Source organism: Rhinopithecus roxellana, chromosome 17 (genome assembly GCF_007565055.1).
Source record: "Rhinopithecus roxellana isolate Shanxi Qingling chromosome 17, ASM756505v1, whole genome shotgun sequence".
NCBI lineage: Eukaryota > Metazoa > Chordata > Mammalia > Primates > Cercopithecidae > Rhinopithecus > Rhinopithecus roxellana.
Window position 1 is genome coordinate 111,519,197 of NC_044565.1, and position 23,178 is coordinate 111,542,374.

General features: G+C 51.9%; 2 protein-coding genes across 5 annotated transcripts; both read left to right on the forward strand.

Annotated features, from left to right (window-relative positions):
- The first annotated feature begins 178 nt into the window (after positions 1-178).
- Positions 179-17,627, forward strand: ANKRD39 (ankyrin repeat domain 39). 4 transcript variants are annotated; one of them, XM_030920563.1, is made up of 6 exons: positions 242-379; positions 3,150-3,249; positions 6,038-6,141; positions 6,879-7,082; positions 12,306-12,481; positions 13,404-13,484. In XM_030920563.1, the coding sequence occupies exons 1-5, from the start codon at positions 305-307 to the stop codon at positions 12,447-12,449; spliced, it is 627 nt and encodes a 208-aa protein (XP_030776423.1). In that variant the 5' UTR covers positions 242-304; the 3' UTR covers positions 12,450-12,481; positions 13,404-13,484. The 4 variants fall into 4 exon arrangements, with proteins under 4 accessions (XP_030776424.1, XP_010360405.1, XP_030776423.1 ...); XM_030920564.1 differs by lacking the exons at positions 3,150-3,249; positions 13,404-13,484 and adding an exon at positions 17,488-17,627 and having other exon boundaries at positions 179-379; XM_030920562.1 differs by lacking the exon at positions 13,404-13,484 and having other exon boundaries at positions 12,306-12,765.
- Positions 14,965-22,556, forward strand: ANKRD23 (ankyrin repeat domain 23). Its single transcript, XM_010362102.2, has 9 exons — positions 14,965-16,037; positions 17,488-17,634; positions 17,798-17,923; positions 19,156-19,281; positions 19,533-19,631; positions 19,719-19,817; positions 19,961-20,059; positions 20,230-20,328; positions 20,411-22,556. Exons 1-9 carry the CDS (start codon positions 16,011-16,013, stop codon positions 20,504-20,506), a joined length of 918 nt encoding a protein of 305 aa, XP_010360404.1. The 5' UTR covers positions 14,965-16,010; the 3' UTR covers positions 20,507-22,556.
- The last annotated feature ends 622 nt before the right edge of the window (positions 22,557-23,178 follow it).

Genomic DNA, 23,178 nt, shown 5'->3' on the forward strand with positions numbered 1-23,178 from the left:
CCGCTCCCGGAACCCAGCGCCTCCGCTTAGCCTCTGACGCCCTCGCGCGGCAGCCTCGGGGCACGGCCCGGCGCAACAAGCCCCGCCCTACCTCTGCAATTGGCTCTCGAGCTAAGGCCTAGGCATTTGATTGGTCTGTTTTGGCGAGGAGGCGGGACTAGGACGACAGCAGCGGACGCCAAGCAGCCAGATCCGGGACGCGGGGCGGCCCCTACGTCCGCCCCTCCCGCCGAGGCCGAGCCTGAGACCTGGGGCAGGTCGGCTGGCGCCGGGGCCGTAATGGCGACGCCGCGGCCCTGCGCGGATGGGCCCTGCTGCTCGCATCCCAGCGCGGTGCTCGGCGTACAGCAGACGCTGGAGGAGATGGACTTCGAGAGGGGTGAGGCGGCCGCGCGGCCCTGGTGGCTCTCCCCATGCCCCGGCCCAAGGAGGAGGCACGGGGCCAAGGAGAGGCGGGTGAACTGGGCCCCGAGAGCTTGGGGCCTGGTGCGGGAGGGCGGGCGGGACTCGTGGTTCCCGCGTACTGAGAGCCTGCCGGGGTCCCGCACTAGCTCAGCCAGGAGGCACCTGTCTCGCGGGCGGCGGGGAAGCCGAGACACTGGTTTCCATAACCCTCCCGAGTGGCGGGGGACGACCTCCCCTGGGAGACGCAAGCCTGCTCAGGTGTCGAAGAGAGAGGCCGGGGAGCAGAATCTGCACCTGGGGCATTGCACCCTTCCTGAGGGGCTGCAGGCCTGGGGGCTGCGCGGTGAAGGAGGGCACTGGCCCTTGTTTGGCCCCGGGTGCCAGGCAGCCTGCATGCTTTGGAGATGGCAAGAACTTCGCACGGGCAGCCTTCGAGGCAGGGCACGGTATCTCATCTGTGGGACCCAGAGAGGTAACACGTTTGGCTCAGATTATACAGAGATTATGGTGGCAATAGGAACGGAGGAAGGCGGGAAAGCAAGGTGCTGCTTCTGAGTGTGGGGAACCATGGTGCTACTGTGCTGTGTCGTCTACCCGTGCGGATGCAGCCCTTGATTGCCACTGCTGTGCAAGCATTCTCATGGAACCCTTCCTTTACCATGGTTCTGCCACCTGCCTGCTTCCCTCCGCCCCTCCTACCACTGTCCTCTGCACTGCTGAAGTGGTTGCCTCAGAGGGTCTTCTCTTCCACGATTGCCCTCCTACAGGGTTTTCTACTCTCACACAGCAGCCACAGCGGCTTTTTGAAAATTAGAACTCAGATCATTCCCTGTTATGGCCTACAAAGCTCTGTCGACCCACCCCTGCCGCCTCTACTTCTCTCCCTCATTTTATTTCTCATGCTTTTCTTCTCCCAATCACTACGCCGCAGCCACACTGGTCTTGTTTTGGTGTCTCAAATATGCAAGACCTTTTCCTGAGTTAAGGCCATTGGACTTGCTGTCCCATCTCCTTCGAATGAACTTCCTGCAACCGTTAAGCTAGCTGATGCTTTTCTTCAGATCCCAGCTCCAATGCCATCTCCTCAGAAACCCTCCCTAAACACCCTAGTTCTCAACTAGGGGCAGTTCTGCCCTTTAAGAGACTTGGGGAATGTCTGGAGACATTTTGGGTTGTCACAATCGGGAGGGTGCTACAGGTGTGTAGTAGGTAGAGACAAGAGATGCTATATACATGGTACAATGCACAGGACAGCTCCCTACAATAATCATCCAGCCCATAAATGTCAATAGTGCTGTTAAGAAGTAAACATTGCATTATCCAAAGTTAGGCCAGTTACTCTGATGTATCTATCACCTTGCTTGTTTTTCTTTTTTTGTTTTTTTTTTGAGACGGAGTCTCCCTCTTTTGTTCAGGCTGGGGTGCAGTAGCACAATGTCGGCTCACTGCAACCTCCGCCTCCTGGGTTCAAGCGATTCTTCTACTCTCCTGAGTATCTGGGATTACAGGCGTGTGCTACCATGTCCGGCTAGTTTTTGTATTTTTAGTAGAGACGGGTTTCACCATATTGGTCAGGCTGGTCTCAGAACTCCTGACCTCATGATCCTCCCGCCTTGGCCTCCCAAAGTGCTAGGATTACAGGTGTGAACCACCGCACCCGGCATCTTACTTTCATAAAAACCAATTTTTACTGCAAACAATTTCCTCATTTCTTTGTGCAGACAAATACATTCTTTAAAACATTAATGGCAAGAGTGTATTTGATAAGCCAATTTTAGCTACTTTTGTCACCAATAAAAGAAATTATGTGAGATTTGTGGATCCACTTCACTATAGATTTGTTAATCTGCTTCACTGTAGTAACCCTTTTACTGCCCATATGTATCCCATAACATTGTGTTGTAAAACTCATATATGCAATAAAATTTATTTTTAAAGTAAAAACAAAAAAACAAACTATCTTAACAAAAGAAAAGGTACATGTTCTTAGTTGGGAAGACTTAACATAGGACTATCACCTCTCCTACAAATAATACTAACTTTAATACATTTTTTTAAAATTTTACTTTTTTTTTTGAGACTGAGTTTTGCTCTTGTCACCCAGGCTGGAGTGCGGTGGCGCAATCTCGGCTCACTGCAACCTCTGCCTCCCAGGTTCAAGTGATTTTCCTCCCTCAGCCCCCTGAATGCCTGGGATTACAGGTGCCTGCCACCACTCCTGGCTAATTTTGTATTTTTAGTAGAAAGGAGGTTTCACCATGTTGGCCAGGCTGGTCTCAAACTCTGACCTCAGGTGATCCGCCCACCTTGGCTTCCCAAAGTGCTGGGATTACAGGCGTGAGCCACCGTGCTCAGCCTTTACAATCTTACATTATTTTGTTTGCTTACTCATTTATCTATTTCCTACACGTGGAAAAGATCCTTATTTATTTTGTTTTGTGGACTTTTTTTATTTTTAATTTTTTTGTAGAGACAAGGTCTCACTATGTTGCTTAGGCTGGTCTCGGATTCCTGGTCTCAAGCCATCCTCCTTCCTCAGCCTCCCAAAATGATTAGATTATAGGCATGAGCCACCACGCCCAGCCTGTTGTGTGAATTTTTTTTTTTTTCAAGTCATACCGACTTTCTGGGTTTACTGTCCTTTCCATTTTATTGTGCCTGTATGTATTATGCCTCTTCTCCCATTGTATCCAGTTCCTCTGTCTCTCTTTTTTTTTTTTTTACCTTTTTTTTTTTCTTTTGAGATGGAGTCTCAAGAAAAACAACCACTGCTTCCTGGGTTCAAGCAGTCCTGCCTCAGCCTCCTGAGTAGCTGGGATTACAGGCACTCACCACCATGCCCGGGTAATTTTTTTGTATATTTAGTAGAGATGGGGTTTTACCATGTTCGCCAGGCTAGTCTTGAACTCCTGACTTCGAGTGATCTGCCCGCTTCGGCCTCCCAAAGTGCCGGGATTACAGGCGTGAGCCACCACGCCCAGCCTTCTTTGAACTTCTATTAGATATATGTTGGTACATTGTCTTCCTTGTTTCTTTACCACTCTTTAATATTTTTCTGCAACACAACAAAAAAAACCCATAGGCCAATATTCCTAATGAACATAGATAAAAAAATCCTCAATAAATATAGTATCAGGCCGGGCGCGGTGGCTCAAGCGTGTAATCCCAGCACTTTGGGAGGCCAAGGCGGGCGGATCACGAGGTCAGCAGATTGAGACCATCCTGGCTAACACGGTGAAACCCCGTCTCTACTAAAAATACAAAAAATTAGCCAGGCGTGGTGGCGGGCGCCTGTAGTTCCAGCTACTCGGGAGGCTGAGGCAGGAGAATGGCGTGAACCCAGGAGGCGGAGCTTGCAGTGAGCTGAGATCCGGCCACTGCACTCCAGCCCGGGCGACAGAGCGAGACTGTCTCAAAAAAAAAAAAAAAATAGTATCAAACCGAATTTAGTGGCACATTAAAAATACCATTCACTGGCTGGGTGTGGTGGCTCATGCCTGTAATCCTAGCACTTTGGGAGGCCAAGATGGGCGGATCACAAGCTCAGGAGATCGAGACCATCCTGACTAACACGGTGAAACCCCGTCTCTACTAAAAATACAAAAAAATTAGCCAGGCCTGTTGGCAGGCACCTGTAGTCCCAGCTACTCGGGAGGCTGAGATAGGAGAATGGTGTGAACCCGGGAGGTGGAGCTTGCAGTGAGCTGAGACTGCGCCACTGCACTCCAGCCTGGGAGACAGAGTGAGACTCCACCTCAAAAAAAAAAAAAAAATTATCTGGGCTTGGTGGCACGTGCCTATAATCCCAGCCACTCGGGAGGTTGAGGCAGGACAATCACTTGAACCTGGGAGGCGGAGCTTGCAGTGAGCCAAGATTGTGCCACTGCACTCCAGCCTGGCGACAGAGTGAGACTCCGTCTCAAGAAAAAAAAAGATATATATACACATACATATATATAAGTCACCATAATATTTTTCTGTTTATCATTCTGTACTGCGTTTTGGGTGAATTCCAAATCACTAATTCTCTTTGACCGGGCCGGCAGTACTCTTTGACCCATCTATTGTTTTGTTTCGATGAGTCTGTTTTTTACTTTATCCGCTTTCCTGTTTCAGATCTGGCTGTTTTGTTTTTCCTAAGTTCTGTTGATTTGTGGATTCTATCCCTTTGTCTCTTGTGAACATCTTCAATGTTGTTGTTTAAAGGCCTTTTTTCGGGCCGGGCACGGTGGCTCAAGCCTGTAATCCCAGCACTTTGGGAGGCCGAGACGGGCGGATCACAAGGTCAGGAGATCGAGACCATCCTGGCTAACACGGTGAAACCCCGTCTCTACTGAAAAATACAAAAAAAGCTAGCCGGGCGAGGTGGCGGGCGCCTGTAGTCCCAGCTACTCGGGAGGCTGAGGCAGGAGAATGGCGTGAACCCGGGAGGCGGAGCTTGCAGTGAGCTGAGATCCGGCCACTGTACTCCAGCCCGGGCGACAGAGCGAGACTCCGTCTCAAAAAAAAAAAAAAAAAAAAAAAAAAAAAAAAAATAAATGCCTTTTTTGGATTGTGCAATAATGTCTCACTTTGGAGGCGTGCGTGTTCCCACTTGCATTTGCTGCTTGTTGTCTGTGGCCACGCCACCCTGAACTCCCCGAATCCCCCTCATCTCACCTGTATTTGCTGATTGTCTCTTAGGGCAGCAGATTGCTTCTTGTTTTGCAACTTTCAGTCTTTGTGCTCACCAGGGAGATTCTCTTCTGTGGGAGATTGTCACACTGCCTCAGCAGCTTCTGGAAGCATCATTACATATATTTATTTTATTTTATTTTGTTGTATTTATTTATTTATTTTTGAAACAGAGTCTCGCTCTATCGCCCAGGCTGGAGCAGTGGCGCAGTCTCGGCTCACTGCAAGCTCCGCCTCCTGGGTTCACGCCATTCTCCGGCCTCAGCCTCCTGAGTAGCTGGGACTACAGGCACCCACCACCAAGCCCGGCTAATTTTTTGTATTTTTAGTAGAGACGGGGTTTCACCGTGTTAGCCAGGATGGTCTCAATCTGCTGACCTCGTGATCCGCCCGCCTCGGCCTCCCAAAGTGCTGGGATTATAGATGTGAGCCACCGCGCCCAGCCTATATTTTTAAAAAGTTGTTTCTGACTGGGCACGGTGGCTCATGCCTGTAATCCCAGCAGTTTGGGAGGCTGAGGGAGGTGGATCACTTGAGGTCAGGAGTTCGAGACCAGCCTGACCAACATGGTGAAACCATGTCTCTACTAAAAATACAAAAAAATTAGCCGGGCATGGTGGTGGGTGCCTGTAATCCCAGCCCGACCTGAATTTCACTCTAGATCCAAACATTTTAAACATTACTTCATCCAGCACTTCTGTGTTAGAAGGGGGATGGAGATGTCTGTGTCCACCCAGTTCTACTGTCCTAATGAGACGTGCCCCTATCTGTCTTGTTCACAGCTAAGTCACCAGCATTCAGAACAAACCTCAACACAGAGGAGGTGCTCAGTTGGTATTTGTTGAAGGAATGAATATTCTTCACTTTATAGACAAGAAGACTGAGGTCACGAGGCAAAGCAAGCACTGAAACTCCTAGTCATTCAGCATCATTCAGTCCTTTGGTTGGTTATCTGCAGGAATCTGGTCGGCAGCCCTGAATGGAGACCTGGGCCGAGTGAAGCATTTAATCCAGAAGGCTGAGGACCCGAGTCAGCCCGACTCAGCCGGCTACACTGCACTGGTGAGCTAAGGAGGAGCACAGGGTCAGGAGACAGAAGCGTTAACTCAGGAGACACCTGCTCTATGAGGAGGGGGATTGATGGTTAACTTTTACCTCCTCCCTCCCTTTCTTCTCTTCCAGCAAAATTTCTTTTTAAGCATCATATGAACCTGGATTTTTTAAATTGGTGTGAGAGCTTTACATCAGTGATTTAGGTTTTGTTTTGTTTTGTTTTGAGATGCAGTCTCACTCTTGTCACCCAGGCTGGAGTACAGTGACGTGATCTCAGCTCACTGCAACCTCCGCCTCCCAGGTTCAAGCGATTCTCCTGCCTTAGCCTCCCGGGTAGCTGGGACTACAGGTACGTGCCACCACACCCAGCTAATTTTTGTATTTTTAGTACAGATGGGTTTTCACCATGTTGGCCAGGCTAGTCTCGAACTCCTGACTTCAGGTGATCCACCTGCCTCAGCTTCCCAAAGTGCTGGGATTATAGGTGTGAGCCACTGCACCCAGCCAGTGATTTAGTTTTATTTTCGTAACAATTCTGTGAGATAGGAATGATCATTTTCCCCATTTTTCAGTTGGACAAACTCACGTTAGGCATGTAGAAGCTTGCCCAGGTCACACGACTGCTGGGGGTGGAACCTGAGATGACTCCGGGTCCCTCGCTGCAGGGGGGGCATGCTCTCACCTCTCCACCACCCTTGTCCCCTGCCTGGCTTCTCCCGTCTGACCTCGGTCTCTGTTCCCTGCAGCACTATGCCAGCCGCAATGGGCACTATGCTGTGTGCCAGTTCCTGCTGGAAAACGGAGCTAAGTGTGATGCCCAGACCCACGGGGGTGCCACTGCTCTGCACCGAGCCAGCTACTGCGGGCACACTGAAATCGCGCGGCTCCTGCTGTCACATGGGTCCAACCCCAGGGTGGTGGATGACGACGGCATGACCAGTCTGCATAAGGTGGGCCCGTTCCCCCTTCCAAAAATGTTCTTTCCTTGAAGTTATAACATGTTCATGTAGAAAACATGGGGAAAACAGGAAATCAGAGAAGACAATTAAAATCATTTGTAATCCCCTTGCCCATCTGTCATCACTTTAGGACTAATGGATAATTCTGCAGCCTTTTTTTCTGAGCGTGTAAATTAAAATGTCCCGTGATGCTTCAGTTTTCTTTCCCTTAGAGACATGGCATGCAGCCTTCTCCATGTAGTTTTCTGAAACGTATGCATACTCTTGCCTGTCCCTGTAGTCCACTTGCCATATGTTAGCTGGAGTGATCATTTAAAAACTCTTTCTAGCTGGAAATACCTACACATGGTGAACAATCTGAAGAGTCAGCAAGGGCATGCCATGAAAGCCAGTTTCCCTCCCACCCAGCTCCTTGTCCCTCAGCCTTCTAGGCCCATCCTTTGAGGCATTCACTTTACCGATTGTTTTTCCTTTTTTGTGAGGAATGGGGTCTCACTGTGTTGCCCAGGCTGGTCTCAGACTCCTGGGCTGTTGATCCTCCTGCCTCTGCCTCCCTAAGTGCTGAGATTACAGGTGTGAGCTACCCTGCTCGGCCACTTTACTGAGTTTGCAGGCACCTTTGAGAGGCGGTCTATGCATGTGTGGCATATGTGTATAAATCATGTATGTGTAAATCTAGTCCCCGCTTCCCCTTCTTTGATTTTCTCCGGGAGCGACGGTTTAAAGCAGTTCTGATCACGCCACGCCCCCACCTGGAGTTCTTGACGTTTTGCTTTTTCCAGGTCCGTGAGTTACTGTGACGGTTTCCTGGGGTTCGCTCCTGCCCCCTTCTCCAGTTTGTTTGTTTGTTTTTCCTTTTTTGTCTTTTTTCCCCACCCGTCCAGTTTTCTCCTGAGCTCTTATCCCCTGGCCTGTTACACTCAGAGGCCCTACTCATCATTTTTCTTTTTTCTTCTCTCTTTTTTTTTTTTGAGACAGGATCTCGCTCTGTCACCCAGGTTGGAGGGCAGTGGCATGATTACAGCCCACTGCAGCCCCGGCTTCCTGGGCTTGAGAGATCCTCCCACCGCAGCCACCTGAGTAGCTGGGACTATACATGCCTGCACCACCATGACCGGCTATTTTATTTTATTTTATTTTAGAGACAGGGTCTCACTTTTTCACCCAGGCTGGAGTACACTGGCACGATCACAGCTCACTTGTAGCCTCGACCTCCTGGGCTCAAGCAATGCTCCCACCTCAGCCTCCCAAGTAGCTGGCACTACAGGCACATGCCACCATGCCTGGCTAATTTTTGTAAAAACAGCTTCACCACATTGCCCAGGCTTTTAAAATAATCATTATTAGTAGTAGAGACAGGGTCTGTCACTATCCTCGACTCCTGAGCCCTAGCAGTCCTCCCAAAGTGTTGGGATTACAGGTGTGAGCTACCACATCCAGCCATTTTAATTTTCTGGAACCTACTGCTCTGTCCCCCCAGAGCCATGTATAACAAATTGTCCCCTGTCTGGGTACCTCTGCCCTCACGTTTGTTATCTGACTTGTTTCTGCCCTTTTCTGTGGATCTCGGCTCACATATCACACCCCACGAGAGCCTTTCCTGATCCCTAGACACGGTTAGCTCACTTGGATGTATGCCTAGCTGTACGTACCATGGGCTCAGCTTTTCCTAATTCCTCTACCCTTGGAATTCCCTGTTTGGGGTCTGCGTGTCTCAGTAGAAACAGCTGGGGCTTTGCCCCGTTTAAATTGTTGTAGCTGGACTGGGCGCAAAGCTCACACCTGGAATCCCAGCACTTTGGGAGGCCACGGCAGGCCGACTGCTTGAGTCCAGGAGTTCGACGCCAGCCTGGGCAACGTGGCAAAACCCATCTCTACTAACAATACAAAAATTAGGCCGGGCATGGTAGCTCACACCTGTAATCCCAGCACTTTGGGAGACTGAGGCGGGCAGATCATCTGAGGTCGGGAGTTCAAGACCAGCGTGGCCAACATGGAGAACTCCAGTCTCTACTAAAAATACAAAATTAGGCAGGTGTGGTAGCATGTGCCTGTAATCATAGCTACTCAGGAGGCTGAAGCAGGAGAATCACTTGAACCCGGAAGGCGGAGGTTGCGGTGAGCCGAGACTGCGCCCTTGCACTCCAGCCTGGGCAACAAGAGCGAAACTCTGTCTCAAAAAAACAAAAAAAAGCCAGGTGTGGTGGCACACACCTGTAATTCCAGCTACTTGGGAGACTGAGGCATGAGAATCACTTGAATCCGGGGGGTGGAGGCTCTAGTGAGCTGAGATCGTGCCACTGGGCTCCAGCCTGGGTGACACAGGGATATCCCGTCTCAAAAAAAAACCCCAAAAAAACATTGCAGGCTTAGCACTTAGCACAGGTGCCCAGTGAATACATGCTGAGTGAACAGCTGAATATTGGGTTTTTTAAAAAATCCTTTCCGGCCGGGCGCGGTGGCTCAAGCCTGTAATCCCAGCACTTTGGGAGGTCGAGACGGGCGAATCACGAAGTCAGGAGATCGAGACCATCCTGGCTAACACGGTGAAACCCCGTCTCTACTAAAAAATACAAAAAACTAGCCGGGCGAGGTGGCGGGCGCCTGTAGTCCCAGCTACTCGGGAGGCTGAGGCAGGAGAATGGCGTAAACCCGGGAGGCAGAGCTTGCAGTGAGCTGAGATCCAGCCACTGCACTCCAGCCCGGGCGACAGAGCGAGACTCCATCTCAAAAAAAAAAAAAAAAAAAAAAAAAAAAAAAAAAAAAAAAAATCCTTGCCAATTGGATAGACAGATTGTTTTTAATGATGTTGCTCAGACATTTTACTGCTACAACTCACATGATGGATGTAAACAGCCAGGATCCTGTTGTGGGTATACCTGACTGGTGTTACCGTAGTTAGGTGCATCTCTGTCCCTTTTTCTGTCATGCAGATAATGCAAATGTGAGATATGTGCATTTTTCTTTATTGTGTTTTTTGTTTTGTTTTGTTTTTTTGAGATGGAGTCTTATTCTGTTGCCCAGGCTGGAGTGCAGTGGCACAATCTCAGCTCACTGCAACCTCTGCCTCCCGAGTTCAGGCGATTCTCCTGCCTCAGCCTCTCAAGTAGCTGGGATTACAGGCACACACCACCATGCCGGGTTAATTTTTTGTATTTTTAGTAGAGACAGAGTTTTACCGTATCGGCTAGGCTGGTCTCGAACTCCTGACCTCAGGGGATCCACCTGCCTCGGCCTCCCAAAGTTCTGGGATTACAGACATGAGCCATGGCACCCGGCCTGTGTATGTGTCTTTTAAAATGATTTGCAAACATTCGTATTTTTTTTTTTGTAAACATTATTTGGGATGCATCTCACAACTGCTGACAACATCCCACTGCCTGAATTAAGGCAGGGGAATTGAGAGCTTTGTGTCTACTGAGGAGGACCAGCTGAGTAAAGATTTGGATTCAAATTTGGGATGGTGGTTGCCACTAGTGTTAATTTTGATACCTCTCAAAAGCCCCTGGAGTCTACCAATTTGTCTGTTGGGAGGAGTAGGAAATAATAGTGGTTCAGAGAGTTATTAAGAGTTCAGGCAAACCTGATTTAGAATCCCAGGTGGCCACGTTAGCCCTGCGACTTTGGGCAAGCCATTTATTAAGCCTAAATTTCTTACCTGTAAAATGGGAATAATGATGATTCTTGCCTGTGAGGGCTGTTGTGAAAGTTAAATAAGATAATTATGTAAATCAAGTTAACTCTATTATTTTTTGGAGGAGGTAGGTTAGAAACCGACATCCGGATTGGGGTGTCTACCTTAGAAGAAGAGAACACAGGGAACTCAGCCTCAGTCTTTCCTTGCCTGTCTCAGAGTTTCCTGTCCAGGAACTTTGGCTCATGCCTATAATCCCAGCACTTTGGGAGGCTGAGATGGGAGGACAACTTGAGTCCAGGAGCTCGAGACCAGCCTGGGCAACATGGCAAGACCCTGTCTCTATTTATTTTTATCTTTATCTTTTGAGATGGAGTCTTTGTCGCCCAGGCTGGAGTGCAGTGGCATGATCTTGGCTCACTGCAACCTCTGCCTCCCAGGTTCAAGCGATTCTCATGCCTCAGCCTCCCAAGTAGCTGGGATTACAAGCACATGCCACCACGCCTGGCTAATTTCTGTATTTTTAGTAGAGATGAGGTTTCACCATGTTGGCCAGGCTAGTCTCAAACTCCTGACCCCAAGTGATCTGCCCACCTCAGCCTCCCAAAGTGGGATTACAGGCATGAGCCACTGTACCCGCCCTGTCTCTGTTTTTAAAAATTCAAAATAAATAATTTTTTTAAAAAAGTTCAGCTAAGTGTAGTGGTGCACGCCTGTAATCTCATGTAATCTCAGCTGCTTGGGAGGCTGGGGCAGGAGGATCGTTTGAGCTCAGGAGTTGCAGACTATTATGAGCTATAATGGCACTACTGAACTCCAGCCTGGCCAACAGAGTGAGACCCTGTCTCTAAAACGCAAAGTAAAAATTAAAAAACACAAGAAAATAAATAAATAAAAGTTCCTAAAGGTTGGGGGCCATGTCTGGTGCCTCCCGTGCCCACAGTGCACAGCACCCTGTAGGTGATGTGTGCAGGCTTGTGAGCGATGCCTGGAGATACAAGGTGCTGTGTTTGTTTTTAATGTGTAGGTCTGGCCAAAGACAGTTCGCAAAGGGCACAAGAAAGAAAAACTCAGGCTAACTGTGAGAATGGCACTGGGATACTCCACAAATCAGTATAAAGTCATTGGGATTTGGTAGGAATTAGAAGAAATCTACTCAAACAGCCGTATCTCTATTTCCATGAGGCCTTTTTTTTTTTTTTTTGAGTTGGAGTCTCGCTCTGTTGGCCAGGCTGGAGTGTAATGGCGTGATCTTGGCTCACTGCAAACTCCGCCTCCCGGGTTCAAGCGATTCTCTTGCCTCAGTCTCCTGAGCAGCTGGGATTACAGGCACGTGCCACCACACTCAGCTGATTTTTGTATTTTTAGTAAAGATGGGGTGTCACCATGTCAGGCTGGTCTTGAACTCCTGACCTAGTGATCCGCCTACCTCGGCCTCCCAAAGTGCTGGGATTACAGGCGTGAGCCACCACGCCCCGAGAGGCCTCTTTTTTAGAAGGAAGAAGCCCCTGAAAGTGGAACAAGAAAGAGCAGAGCCCAGTGCGGGGTGTGCCCTTTGATTCCAGCCTCTCTCTCCGCAGGCTGCTGAGAGGGGTCACAGGGACATCTGCTCCCTCCTCCTGCAACACAGCCCAGCCCTGAAGGCCGTCCGGGACCGAAAGGCACGGCTAGCATGTGACCTGCTGCCCTGCAACAGTGACCTGCGGGACCTGCTATCCAGCTGAGCCGCCACCCTGTCTCCAGCTGCCTTTAAAGGGTACACAGACCAGTTCTCCATGCCCCTGCCTTGGTCAGCATCCATGCTGCTGCACAGGGAAATGAGGCCAGATGACCCAGGAAGAGCCCCAGTCTGGTCACTGTGGAAGCGAGGGAGTAGATCTGGTGTGGCTAAAAGTGTTTAAGCCTGGGCAGATGATCACATTCTAAATTAGTTCATATGAGACATCTATTCATTTGGAAAAAAATAAAGTTATATCCTTACCTCATCCCACACACAAAGATAAATTGCAAGATTAAATATCTAAATATAAAAACACAAAACTATGTAAGCATTAGAAGAAAATAGGGACTATGTGAGAAGCTGCTTTCTAGCTGAATGCCCTTGGGAAAAGTCACTTTAGCTGTCTGCCCCTCTGTTTCCTCCTCTGTACAGGGAGTGGTGATCATAGGGCCTGCCTCAGAGTCACTGTGGGGCAAGGTGAGTGCGCACTGGGAGAGCCCTCGAGAGAGGGCCTGGCACGTGACAGGCAGCCTGAGGGGGCCCGCTTCCCCAGCACCTCATCAGCACTTCGCTCATATACCATGATTCCATTCATTGCAACAGTCCAATAGGAGAAAAGTGCTGTTTCGTTTTTCATTGCTGGCTACTAGTGAGGTTGAGCGCCTGTGTCTGCTGTGAGCCGCCCGCCCATGCCAGTTTCAGAAATGCTGCTTAGTCACAGGAGTGTTTCTAGTCTAGATCCTGATCCTTTGTTCTGTAGATGTACATTTGATTTTTTCCCTTTTTGTCTTTTATGCTCTTTGTTTCTTGATGTCCATTCATGGGAATTGGTACAGTCACTGTAGATGGCAGTTTGACAGTATCTATTTAAACTTAAATGAGCAGAGCCAATAATGTGATTTCTCTGTAGCTACGTAGAGAGATGTTCTTCCATAGTTACAAAGATGTTTATTTACAGGAGCATTTACAAATATGTGCATTGAAGCATGGAGTGCAACGTTAAAAGAGAGAACCGCCGGGCGCGGTGGCTCACACCTGTAATCCCAGCACTTTGGGAGGCCCAGGTGGGTGGATCACAAGGTCAGGAGATCGAGACCATCCTGGCTAACACGGTGAAACCCCGTCTCTACTAAAAATACAAAAAATTAGCCGGGCGAGGTGGCAGCGCCTGTGGTCCCAGCTACTCGGGAGGCTGAGGCAGGAGAATGGCAGGAACCCGGGAGGCGGAGCTTGCAGTGAGCCGAGATTGCGCCACTGCACTCCAGCCTGGGCGACACAGTGAGACATTGTCTCAAAAAAAAAAAAAAGAAAAGGGAGAGAACCGACTCCTCCCTGATAGGGAGTGTGGAGTTCTGCAGATCCAAAGTCTCTGCCGTGCAGCAGCACACAGTGTGCTGATAGGAGAGTGCTGCTCATGTCCACAGTTCTTCACACAGAACATGTCTGTAGAATGTGATTGCCTCTCAGCCTTTTGGCTAAGATCAGGTATAAATGTATGGATCTATAAGTGGATGTAGGCCAGGAGCGATGGCTCACACCTGTAAGCCCAGCACTTTGGGAGGCCGAGGCAGGAGGATCACCTAAGGTCAGGAGTTCCAGACCATCCTGGTTAACACAGTAAAACCCTGTCTTTACTAAAAATACAAAAAGTAGCTGGATGTGGTGGTAGGTCCCTGTAATCCCAACTACTCTGGAGGCTGAGGCAGGAGAATCGCTTGAACCCAGGAAGTGGAGGTTGCAGTGAGCTGAGATTGCACCATTGCACTCCAGCCTGGGCAACAGAGTGAGACCCTATCTCAAAAGAAAAATGTGGATGTACATCCACAAAATGCACAGAGCGGAAACAGGAGGGTGGCTGTTACAGTGCCAGCCGTGGTTTCTCCTGGGCCATGTGGCAAGAGAGGGCGTCAAGGAGGTCCTGAGCCTTCCATTTATGTTTGAACTTTTTATAAGGAATCTTTTTCCTTTCTTGTTCAACACACTGTTTCTGGCTTTATTTTTTCTTTTAAGGCAGAGTTAATACCAGTCATACGAGACAACCAACAGGTTTTCTATTGAGAATTTCCCTGAAGCTTGTGGGTGTAAAACAACGCTCCTCCAGTGCCACAGGCTGAGGGGCGTTTGTGAGTTGGAGTGGACAGTGGTGGCCAGTCTTACTTTTTCTTGTTTTTTTGCACTCATTTTACTTTTTTCTGAGACCAAGTCTCACTCTGTCATCCAGGCTGGAGTGCAGTGGTGTGATTTTGGCTCACCACAGCCTCCACCTTCTGGGATCAAGTGATTCTTGTGCCTCAGCCTCCCAAGTAGCTGGGACTACAGGCATCCAGCTAATTTTTATATTTTTAGTAGAGACGGGGTTTCACCATGTTGGCCAGGATGGTCTCGATCTCTTGACCTCGTGATCCGCCCACCTTGGCCTCCCAAAGTGCTGGGATTACAGGCGTGAGCCACTGCGCCAGGTCAAGAACTGAGTTTTCTAAGAAAGCTCTGCCTTTCCCTGAATTCTCTGAAAATGTGGAAGTCCTTCCCAGAGGCCAGTTCTTTAGGAGCTGGGCAGCCATTTGGGGCCTGTGGCCGTCCTTGGCCACAGTTCTCCCTCCTTGTGCCCTGGTCATCTCTGCTCAGGTTGCTCTGATTCTGGGGTCTTATTTACTGGCTGATTTCCTTGCAAAGGCCCAGGCGGAGTTCAAGGTCCAGCTGGGTGAAGGGCATGCCTGGCTTCCTGAGAATTAGAAATGGTGACTGGTGACTTGAGGCACATTGCTCTGCGGCTGGATTTCATGGTTACTATTCCATCCCAGGACTTGGCGCGGCTCCCTCTCCCCTTTCCTGTGGCTGGAAGGGCACGCTCCGTCCCTGGAGAGCATCTGGTAGGGGCCTGTGGAGGGGCGTGGAGGACTTCCAGAGGCCGGAGGACAGGCGCCAGGCTTGAATCCAAGGCTGGGGCAGCTGCCATGTGCTCTCAGAGTGCTGGGGGAGGAGCAGGGGAGCCCGAGGGCAAGAAACCCACAGCACAGGGAAGGGCAGCCTTGAAACTGCAAGTTGGGAGATCACGGTTTCCTGGCGTGACCACCATGAGGGCTGAGGCTGTAGGCTGGCCGCTCCTGCCCCTCCTGACCACCCCTTCAGGTTTCCAGTCTCCTTGCTCAGCCACCCAGGCTGGGCTTTCAGGTTCGCAGGCAGCCAGCCCTACAGAGGCCAGGCTGGGCTTGCTTCAGGAGTGGCATCTAAACTTAGGAGAGGGGAACACATTTCACCCCAATCTGCACTAGAGGCGTGTTGGTTAAATATCCCCGAGTAGGTGTGGGGCATGGCAGGGGTGCAGGAGTGGGTGTCCGAGGATGTAGCCAGCTCATCTGCAAACAGCTCCTTTTCCTTTCCCCAGTGGGCTGCATTCCCAGACTGGTATTTTGGTTGGTGTGACAGAGGCCCAGAGTCATCTGGCCCAGGTGCAAGCCCCTGGGCCAGTCCGTCTCAGTCCACCCCTGCCCACCCCCAGGCACTCCTATAAAGGGCTGAGCAGTTCAGCTCTTCTCACTGGGGGGTGTAAGGAACAGGGGGGACCATGGACTTCATCAACATTCAGCAGTTGGTAAGGATGTGGGATGGAGGTGGGAGGTACCCTGGGACCGGCTGGACAGGAGGAGGCTGGCTAGAGGAGGGCTGGCAGCTTCTTTCTGTGGTGTGAGGGTCAAGTCTTAGGTGCAAGGAAGCCTGCATTTCTTTTATAACAATTGGTATTTTTTGAAATGGAGTCTTGCTAGGTTCCCAGGCTGGCCTTGAAGTCCCAGGCTCAAGCAGTCCTCCCACCTGGGCCTCCCGAGTAGCTGGGACTCCAGACGTGTACCACCACAGCCGGCGGGGCGTGCAGTTCTTTCTGGTGTGTCTGCTCGGTTCTCATGTGAGGTGCCGAGGGGGATAGGGAAGAAGAGAGGGATGTCAAATGGGAAAGAAGACATGAAAATCCTTGAGTTCAGTGAGTTTTGCCCTGGATGGTGATGGCGAAAGAGGAACAGAATGGCAGGTTACTTTGGAAGATGCGAGTGTAGCTGTGGTGGTCGCCGTGGTGGTCGTAGTTCAGCTGAAGCACCTGATATTGTTGCTCTGGAAATGGCCAGAGGGCCTGGCTGCCTTGGGGATGGGGAAGGTGCTCTTGTGCTCCCTGGGCAGTGAGAGACACTGATGCTTAGGGACATCGGTTTGGGTGAGGAGGGGCCTGGAGGGTGTGAGGCCCAGCAAGCCCCTCTGTGGGCTGGAGGCCTGGTGCAGCCTCTGCTAGGAGGCAAATGGCAGGGAAGTGTTAGGTTGCTCGAGTTCTTTAGAAGGAATATGGTTCTACCTGGCTGGAAAGCCCTAGGATCTGTTACCCTATCATTCCAGCCTGTTCTTTCCCCACAACATGCTGATTCCTCCCGAGCTCCTGAGGTGGGGCGCGGTGTGAGGAAGCATGGATGTTTGCTACAGGCTTTGCCCCAGGCACAGGCCCCAATAACTCACAACCTTCACAGCTCATTAGGCAAGTGCCTAAAAGTGTTTGAGCTTAAATGTAGCTTCAAAAGGAGCCAAGAACTGAACCCAGGCATTTAGAATTTTACCCAGCGGGGGCTTCTCCTCTGTCCCTCTGAGCTTGGAGTCAGGTGGCAGTCAGTATGATCTGGTAGGAATCTTAAGGACAACAACATGGGGGATGCTAAGGTGTCATCTGCCCTGAGGCTACCTGGGCACACGCCCAGCAGTATAAATAGATTGTGGCCTCATGTCCCCCAGCTGTGTTCCTGCTGACAGGAGCAGGGTAGGCGGGGATCTGCTGACACCCTGGGTGTCAGCCAATGCCGATGCCACGGCTGCCGAGCAAGCAGCACCCACGGGTTGAGGGAACTGGCCGGCACTCTGGACCGCTGGGGCTTTGAGGCCGACTCCCATCCCGGGCAGCAGCCTTGTGACATTTGCCCTTAGCAGACAGCTCCCTAGTACTCCACAGCTCTGCTTTCTAAGGGCTCCTCCAATTTTCCCAACTCGGTACTCATATCCTGTTCCTACAGGTAAGTGGAGAAAGAGTTGAAGGGAAGGCGTTGGCATTTGGACATGGACTTCCTGACCCTGGAGCCTGGCCTACTGACTGGAGGAGGGGCCCCCAAGAGGCTGTGGCCCGGGAGAAGCTGAAACTGGAAGAAGAGAAGAAGAAGAAAGTGAGAGAGGGGCGGGGCGGGGGCTAATCCCTGAGGCTGGCTGAGCAGTGAGGCCTGGAGGGACTCTGGTGGGGCAGCCTGAGCAGCTGGTGTCTCCTGTCGGCAGGGCAGAGAGATCTTGAACAGCGGCTGGTGACTGACATGGTCTTGTCTTCTGCCCCAGCTTGAAAGATTTAACAGTTCCAGAGTTAATCTGGATAACCTGGTTGACTTGGAAAACTTGGTTCAAAGACGGAAAAAGCGACTGAGACACAGAGTCCCCCCCAGGAAACCCGAGCCCCTGGTTAAGGTGAGTGGGAGGTCGGGGCTAGGGCATGCCAACACCAGGGCTCTAGTTCCAGAGGAAGGGCTTGGGGAGGAGTGGGCACTGCAGGCCAGGACCACACAGCCGGCACCTGGGGAGCCCATGAAATCCATTCCAGAGCCCCCGGGGATGTGTCCGCCAGGGCTGCCGTAACAAAGTCCCACAGCCTGGACAGCCTCAACAGCAGGCGTGTGTCACCTCGCAGTCCTGGGGGCTGGAAGGCTGAGAGGAAGGTGTTGGCGAGGCTGGTTCCCTCTGAGGGCAGTGAGGGAGAATCCCTTCATGCCTCTCCAGCTTCTGGTGGATGCTGGCGATCTTTAGTGTTCCTAGATTCTTGCCTTCACGTTCGCTGGATGTTCTGCCCGTGTGCATGCCTGTGTCCACGTGTTCCCCCACCCCTTTTTTGTTGTTGTTGAGATGGAGTCTCGCTCTGTCGCCCAGGCTGGAGTGCAGTGGTGCGATCTCGGCTCCCTGCAAGCTCCGCCTCCCGGGTTCACGCCATTCTCCTGCCTCAGCCTCCCAAGTAGCTGGGACTACAGATGCCCGCCACCACGCCCAGCTAATTTTTTGTATTTTTAGTAGAGACGGGGTTTCACCGTGTTAGCCAGGATGGTCTCGATCTCCTGACCTCGTGATCAGTAGGTGATTAGCTGGGCATGGTGGCGGGCACCTGTAGTCCCAGCTACTTGGGAGGCTGAGGCAGGAGAATGGTGTGAACCTGGGAGGTGGAGCTTGCAATGAGCCGAGATTGCGCCACCGCGCTCCAGCCTTGGCCTCCCAAAGTGCTGGGATCACAGGCGTGAGCCACTGCACGCGGCCCACATGTCCCCTTTCATGACACCAGTCACACTGGATTACAGCCCACCTTAACACAAGTCGTACCAGTGAGGGACCCACCGTACTCCGGCGTGACCTCATCTTGAACTAATTCCATCCTCAGTGACTCTGTTTCCAAATAAGGTCACATTCTGAGGCACCTGGGGTTAGGACTTCGCATGAATCTTGGGGAGATACAAGTCAATCCATAACACACACACCCACACACACAGTCTATTCAGTCTACTGGGGTGGCATTAGAATAAGAAACAGCATTAGTACAAGCCAGCAGTGTTCCTCGGTCGGCTGCGTGGGGCCCGTGGGCCAGGCTGGTGGAGCTGTGATGTCTTGGGCACCTGCGGCCTTCGGGAGTGATTTGGTCTTGTCTTCAATTGACCCAGCCGCAGCCCCAGGCCCAGGTGGAGCCTGTGGACCTGGAGATGTTCCTGAAGGCAGCTGCTGAGAACCAGGAGTCCCTGATTGACAAGTACCTGACAGACGGAGGGGACCCCAGTGCCCATGACAAGGTAGCACAGGTGGGGTGAGTCGGCTGGCAGCAGCTGCAGCTGCAGGAGCACTGCCTTCAGTGTGTTCAAGTCCTGGCCTAGGAGGCTGCAGGGACTTTCATTTTCATGGGCATGAATCCAGTGATGCCTCCAGAGGGAGGGGAGGAAGCGGCAATAATTCCATTCAGGGGCCTGGCCCTGGGAGGGGGACCGCGTGGGGTCTCCAGGGTTAGCTGCGCTCCCTCTGCCTAATCTCCCGTCTCTGCCCCCAGCTCCACCGCACCGCCTTGCACTGGGCCTGTCTGAAGGGTCACAGCCAGCTGGTGAACAAGCTGCTGGCGGCAGGTGCCACCGTGGACGCACGGGACTTGGTGAGGATGGGGAAAGGCCCAGCCTCTGGTCGACGCCCAGTTTCGCATCCCAGCAGCTCTGAGTGCTTGGGTGCTTTTGTTTTGCAGCTGGACAGGACACCTGTGTTCTGGGCCTGCCGCGGAGGACATCTGGACATCCTCAAACAGTTGCTTAACCAGGGAGCCCGGGTCAACGCCCGGGACAAGGTGAGGGGCAGGGTGCTTTGGGGGCCTGTCCGGAACAGGGGAGCAGACGCTGTTCCTGGAGAAGAGAGCATGTGTAGTCCCATGGGTTGGGGCGGGCTCGGCTTAGCAATCCAGACCCAGCACTGACCCCCACTTGCTTTCAGATTGGGAGCACCCCCCTGCATGTGGCAGTGCGCACCCGGCACCCCGACTGCCTGGAGCACCTCATCGAGTGTGGCGCCCACCTGAACGCACAAGATAAGGTAAGGCAGGCCTCTGGTCTTTTCCCGCTTGGGAGCTCCAGAGGGGCAGGGACTGAGGAGCGCCAGCCGGGACCAGAGGTGCTATGTGCTCGGTGACAGCAGCCCTGACCTTCCTGCATGAGGAGGGCAGCACGCAGGGGCAGGAGCTTGACTGCCTGCGTTCTCAGCAGGAGGGGGACACGGCTCTGCACGAGGCCGTGCGGCACGGCAGCTACAAAGCCATGAAGCTGCTGCTGCTCTACGGGGCCGAGCTGGGCGTGCGGAACGCGGTGAGTGTGGGCGCAGCCCTGGCTCCTGTCCTGAGGGTGGGTGGAGCGCCTGCAAGGGACTGACCCACACCGTTGTTCCCAGGCCTCTGTGACCCCGGTGCAACTGGCTCGAGACTGGCAGCGCGGCATCCGGGAGGCCCTGCAGGCTCACGTGGCGCATCCCCGCACCCGATGCTGACCGCAGCCTCCCGGCCTTGCGCACTGCCACCATTCCCTCCAGTGCCCGGCCCCTGCGTCTGTGCCTCTGTGGTTCCTGCCCTCAGCCCAGGTTCCTGCAGAACTGAGGAGTGGCACCGGGCCCAGCAGGCAGAGAGAGGGGCCTCCCTGACTTCCACTGTCAGGGGAGCCGCGTTCCCTCCCAGGGCTGGAGCAGAGGACCACGGGGGAGCTTTCGGAAAGCGCGGGTCCAGACGAGGGCCAGGAAGGGGAGGAGAGTGAGGGCCAAGAAGGGAGCCCGAAGGGAGCAGTCCCAGGCTGGAGCCACCCAGGGCTGGGTCTGGGAATCCTCAGTGTCCACTTGTCCCAGGTTAGGGGCTTGCCTTGCTCTCCCCAGGGCCAGTCTCTGCGGGTGGGGACTCAGCCTGGGGCCGGCAGATGCCATCCAGGATGTACAAGCGGCAGCCAAGGCAGGCCGTGCAGGGGCCGGGCCTGTCTGCAGCTGGTGGATGCCCATGGGCAAGGCTTTCTCCGGGGATCCCATTCCTGTCAGTAGCAACCCTGGCAGTGTCTGGGGCAGCTCTAGACACCTTTGGTCGTAGGGACTCTGGAGGTGGGTTCCGGCCATCTGAGGTCTCAACAGGTTTGAGGCCCCACAGCAACAGAAGTCCAGGACCCACTAGGTTGCCTCAGAAGTCCTAAGACTGATGAGCTGGAGCACGTATTTGAGAAGCCTTGCACCCACTGTGCACTGGCCCTGCTCAGGCCGGCCTGGCACACTGTCGCCTGCTGGCGGCTCTCATGGGGAAGTGCCTGGGCACTGGGGATTGCTTGTGGCCCACTCAACTCTTGGGGCGGTGGCCCGTAACCCGTTTGCCTGAGGCTCTTATGTCCCTGGTACTGGAGTTTGAGCTCTTGCCTGGAACCCTGCAGCTGCACCCACCCTGCTTGATCTTACCTGAGAGGCCAGGACACTGAGGGGCTCTGAACCCAGCCCACAGGGAAGCAGGGGAAGGTGAGGCCCTCCCCCCACCGGCCCTTCCCATCCCTTCCCTGCTCTCTGGTGGTCTAAGGACCCAAGCTCCCTAGACTTCTTCCTTTTCCACTGTCTGTACGTTTCAAATTACACGGGTGTAGACCTGTACTGCTGGCGGGGCTGGGCCCCTGAATGCCAGAAAGTGAACCTTAACAAGCTCTGCCCTAAACTGAGAACCATATGCTGAGGGAAGGGCTGAAAGGTGAAGGCTCAGCCTCCCTCACATGGGTCCCGGGTTACATTAGGTACCAGGCTGACAGGCATTTGGCCATGCTTTTTTTTTAGTCTGCCTTTGGTGGCCTTCTCAGGCCCAGAACAAGGCTGTTGTTACTAAGTGGAAAAGCTGACCAGTGCTCCACACTCGGGGCACACACCTTTCCATGAGCAGCTTCTGCCCTGTGGCAACAGAGCCAGCGTGCACCAGACGCTGGTGCCATGGCGAAGCAGGCGTTCAAGACCATGGAGAAGACAAATCCTCATCTAGAAATGAGGACACCTCAGTGACAAACACACCTTTTTACACCGACCAGTATCTTCTGTTCATTAAAACGGGCTATCCATTACAGCCTAGCTGTCTTTCCTGGGCCGAGAGGAGCCCATGCTTCAATCACCAGGACCGTCTGCTAGGGCCCAGGTCTGTTAGCCATGCCGGCCGGCAGCAAGACAGGCCGAGTGCAGAGTGGGTAGGATGCGTGGTCCTAGCACTAGGCTCTTGTGCTTAAGGCATCTCTGCTTGCTGACGACAAGGTCAGAGAGCAGTGGTTCTCCACCTCAGCTGCTTGTCAGAATCACCAGGAAGGTTTAAAAAGTCCTGATGTCCACACCCTAAGTCAGAAGCCCTAAGGGGAGGATCCGGGTATTCTCATGCAGAGGCCATGCTTGTCTATGTGGAAAATCCTACCAATCTATAGAAAGCAGACACCTAGGGAGTCCAGCAAATCTCGGGTGCAAGATAAACACACAAAAACCTGTTTCTACCTCCTGGAAATGAACATATAGACACAAAAGTTAAAAATATGTACTGTTAACAATTGCTTAAAAAGTGAAATACTTAGGTTTAAATCTAACAAAATATGCAAGGACTTGTATGCTGAAAATTACAAAACATGATGAAATCAAAGATTTAAATAGACATGCCATGTTCACAGATTGTTAGACACAATATAGTAAAGATATCAATTCTCAAATTAACATACAGGTTGAATGCAGTTCCTATCAGAATCCTCAAAGATGTTTTGTAGATGTAGACAAGGTTATTCTAAAATCCATATAAAAATTTATAGCAAAAATATTTTGAAAAAGAATAAAGTGAGAAGAGGAATCAGTCCACCTGATTTTAAGATCTACTATATAGTTATGTGAACCAAGAGTGCAATGCTGGCAGAGGGACAGACACACAGATTGACAGAGCCAAGAACATCATGGGAACAGGACCACACAAATATGCCCAGCTGACTTTAAGGTGCAAAAGTAATTCAATGGAGGCAGGACAACCTTTCAACGGTGCTGGAGCAGCTGGACAGCTATAGGCTAAAACAAGAACTTCAGCCTAAGTCTTACACATTATACAAAAACTAACGTGGCTCACATACATACTTAAATGTAAAACTATAAAACTTTCAGGAAAAAACAGACAACCTTTGGGATCTAAGACTAGG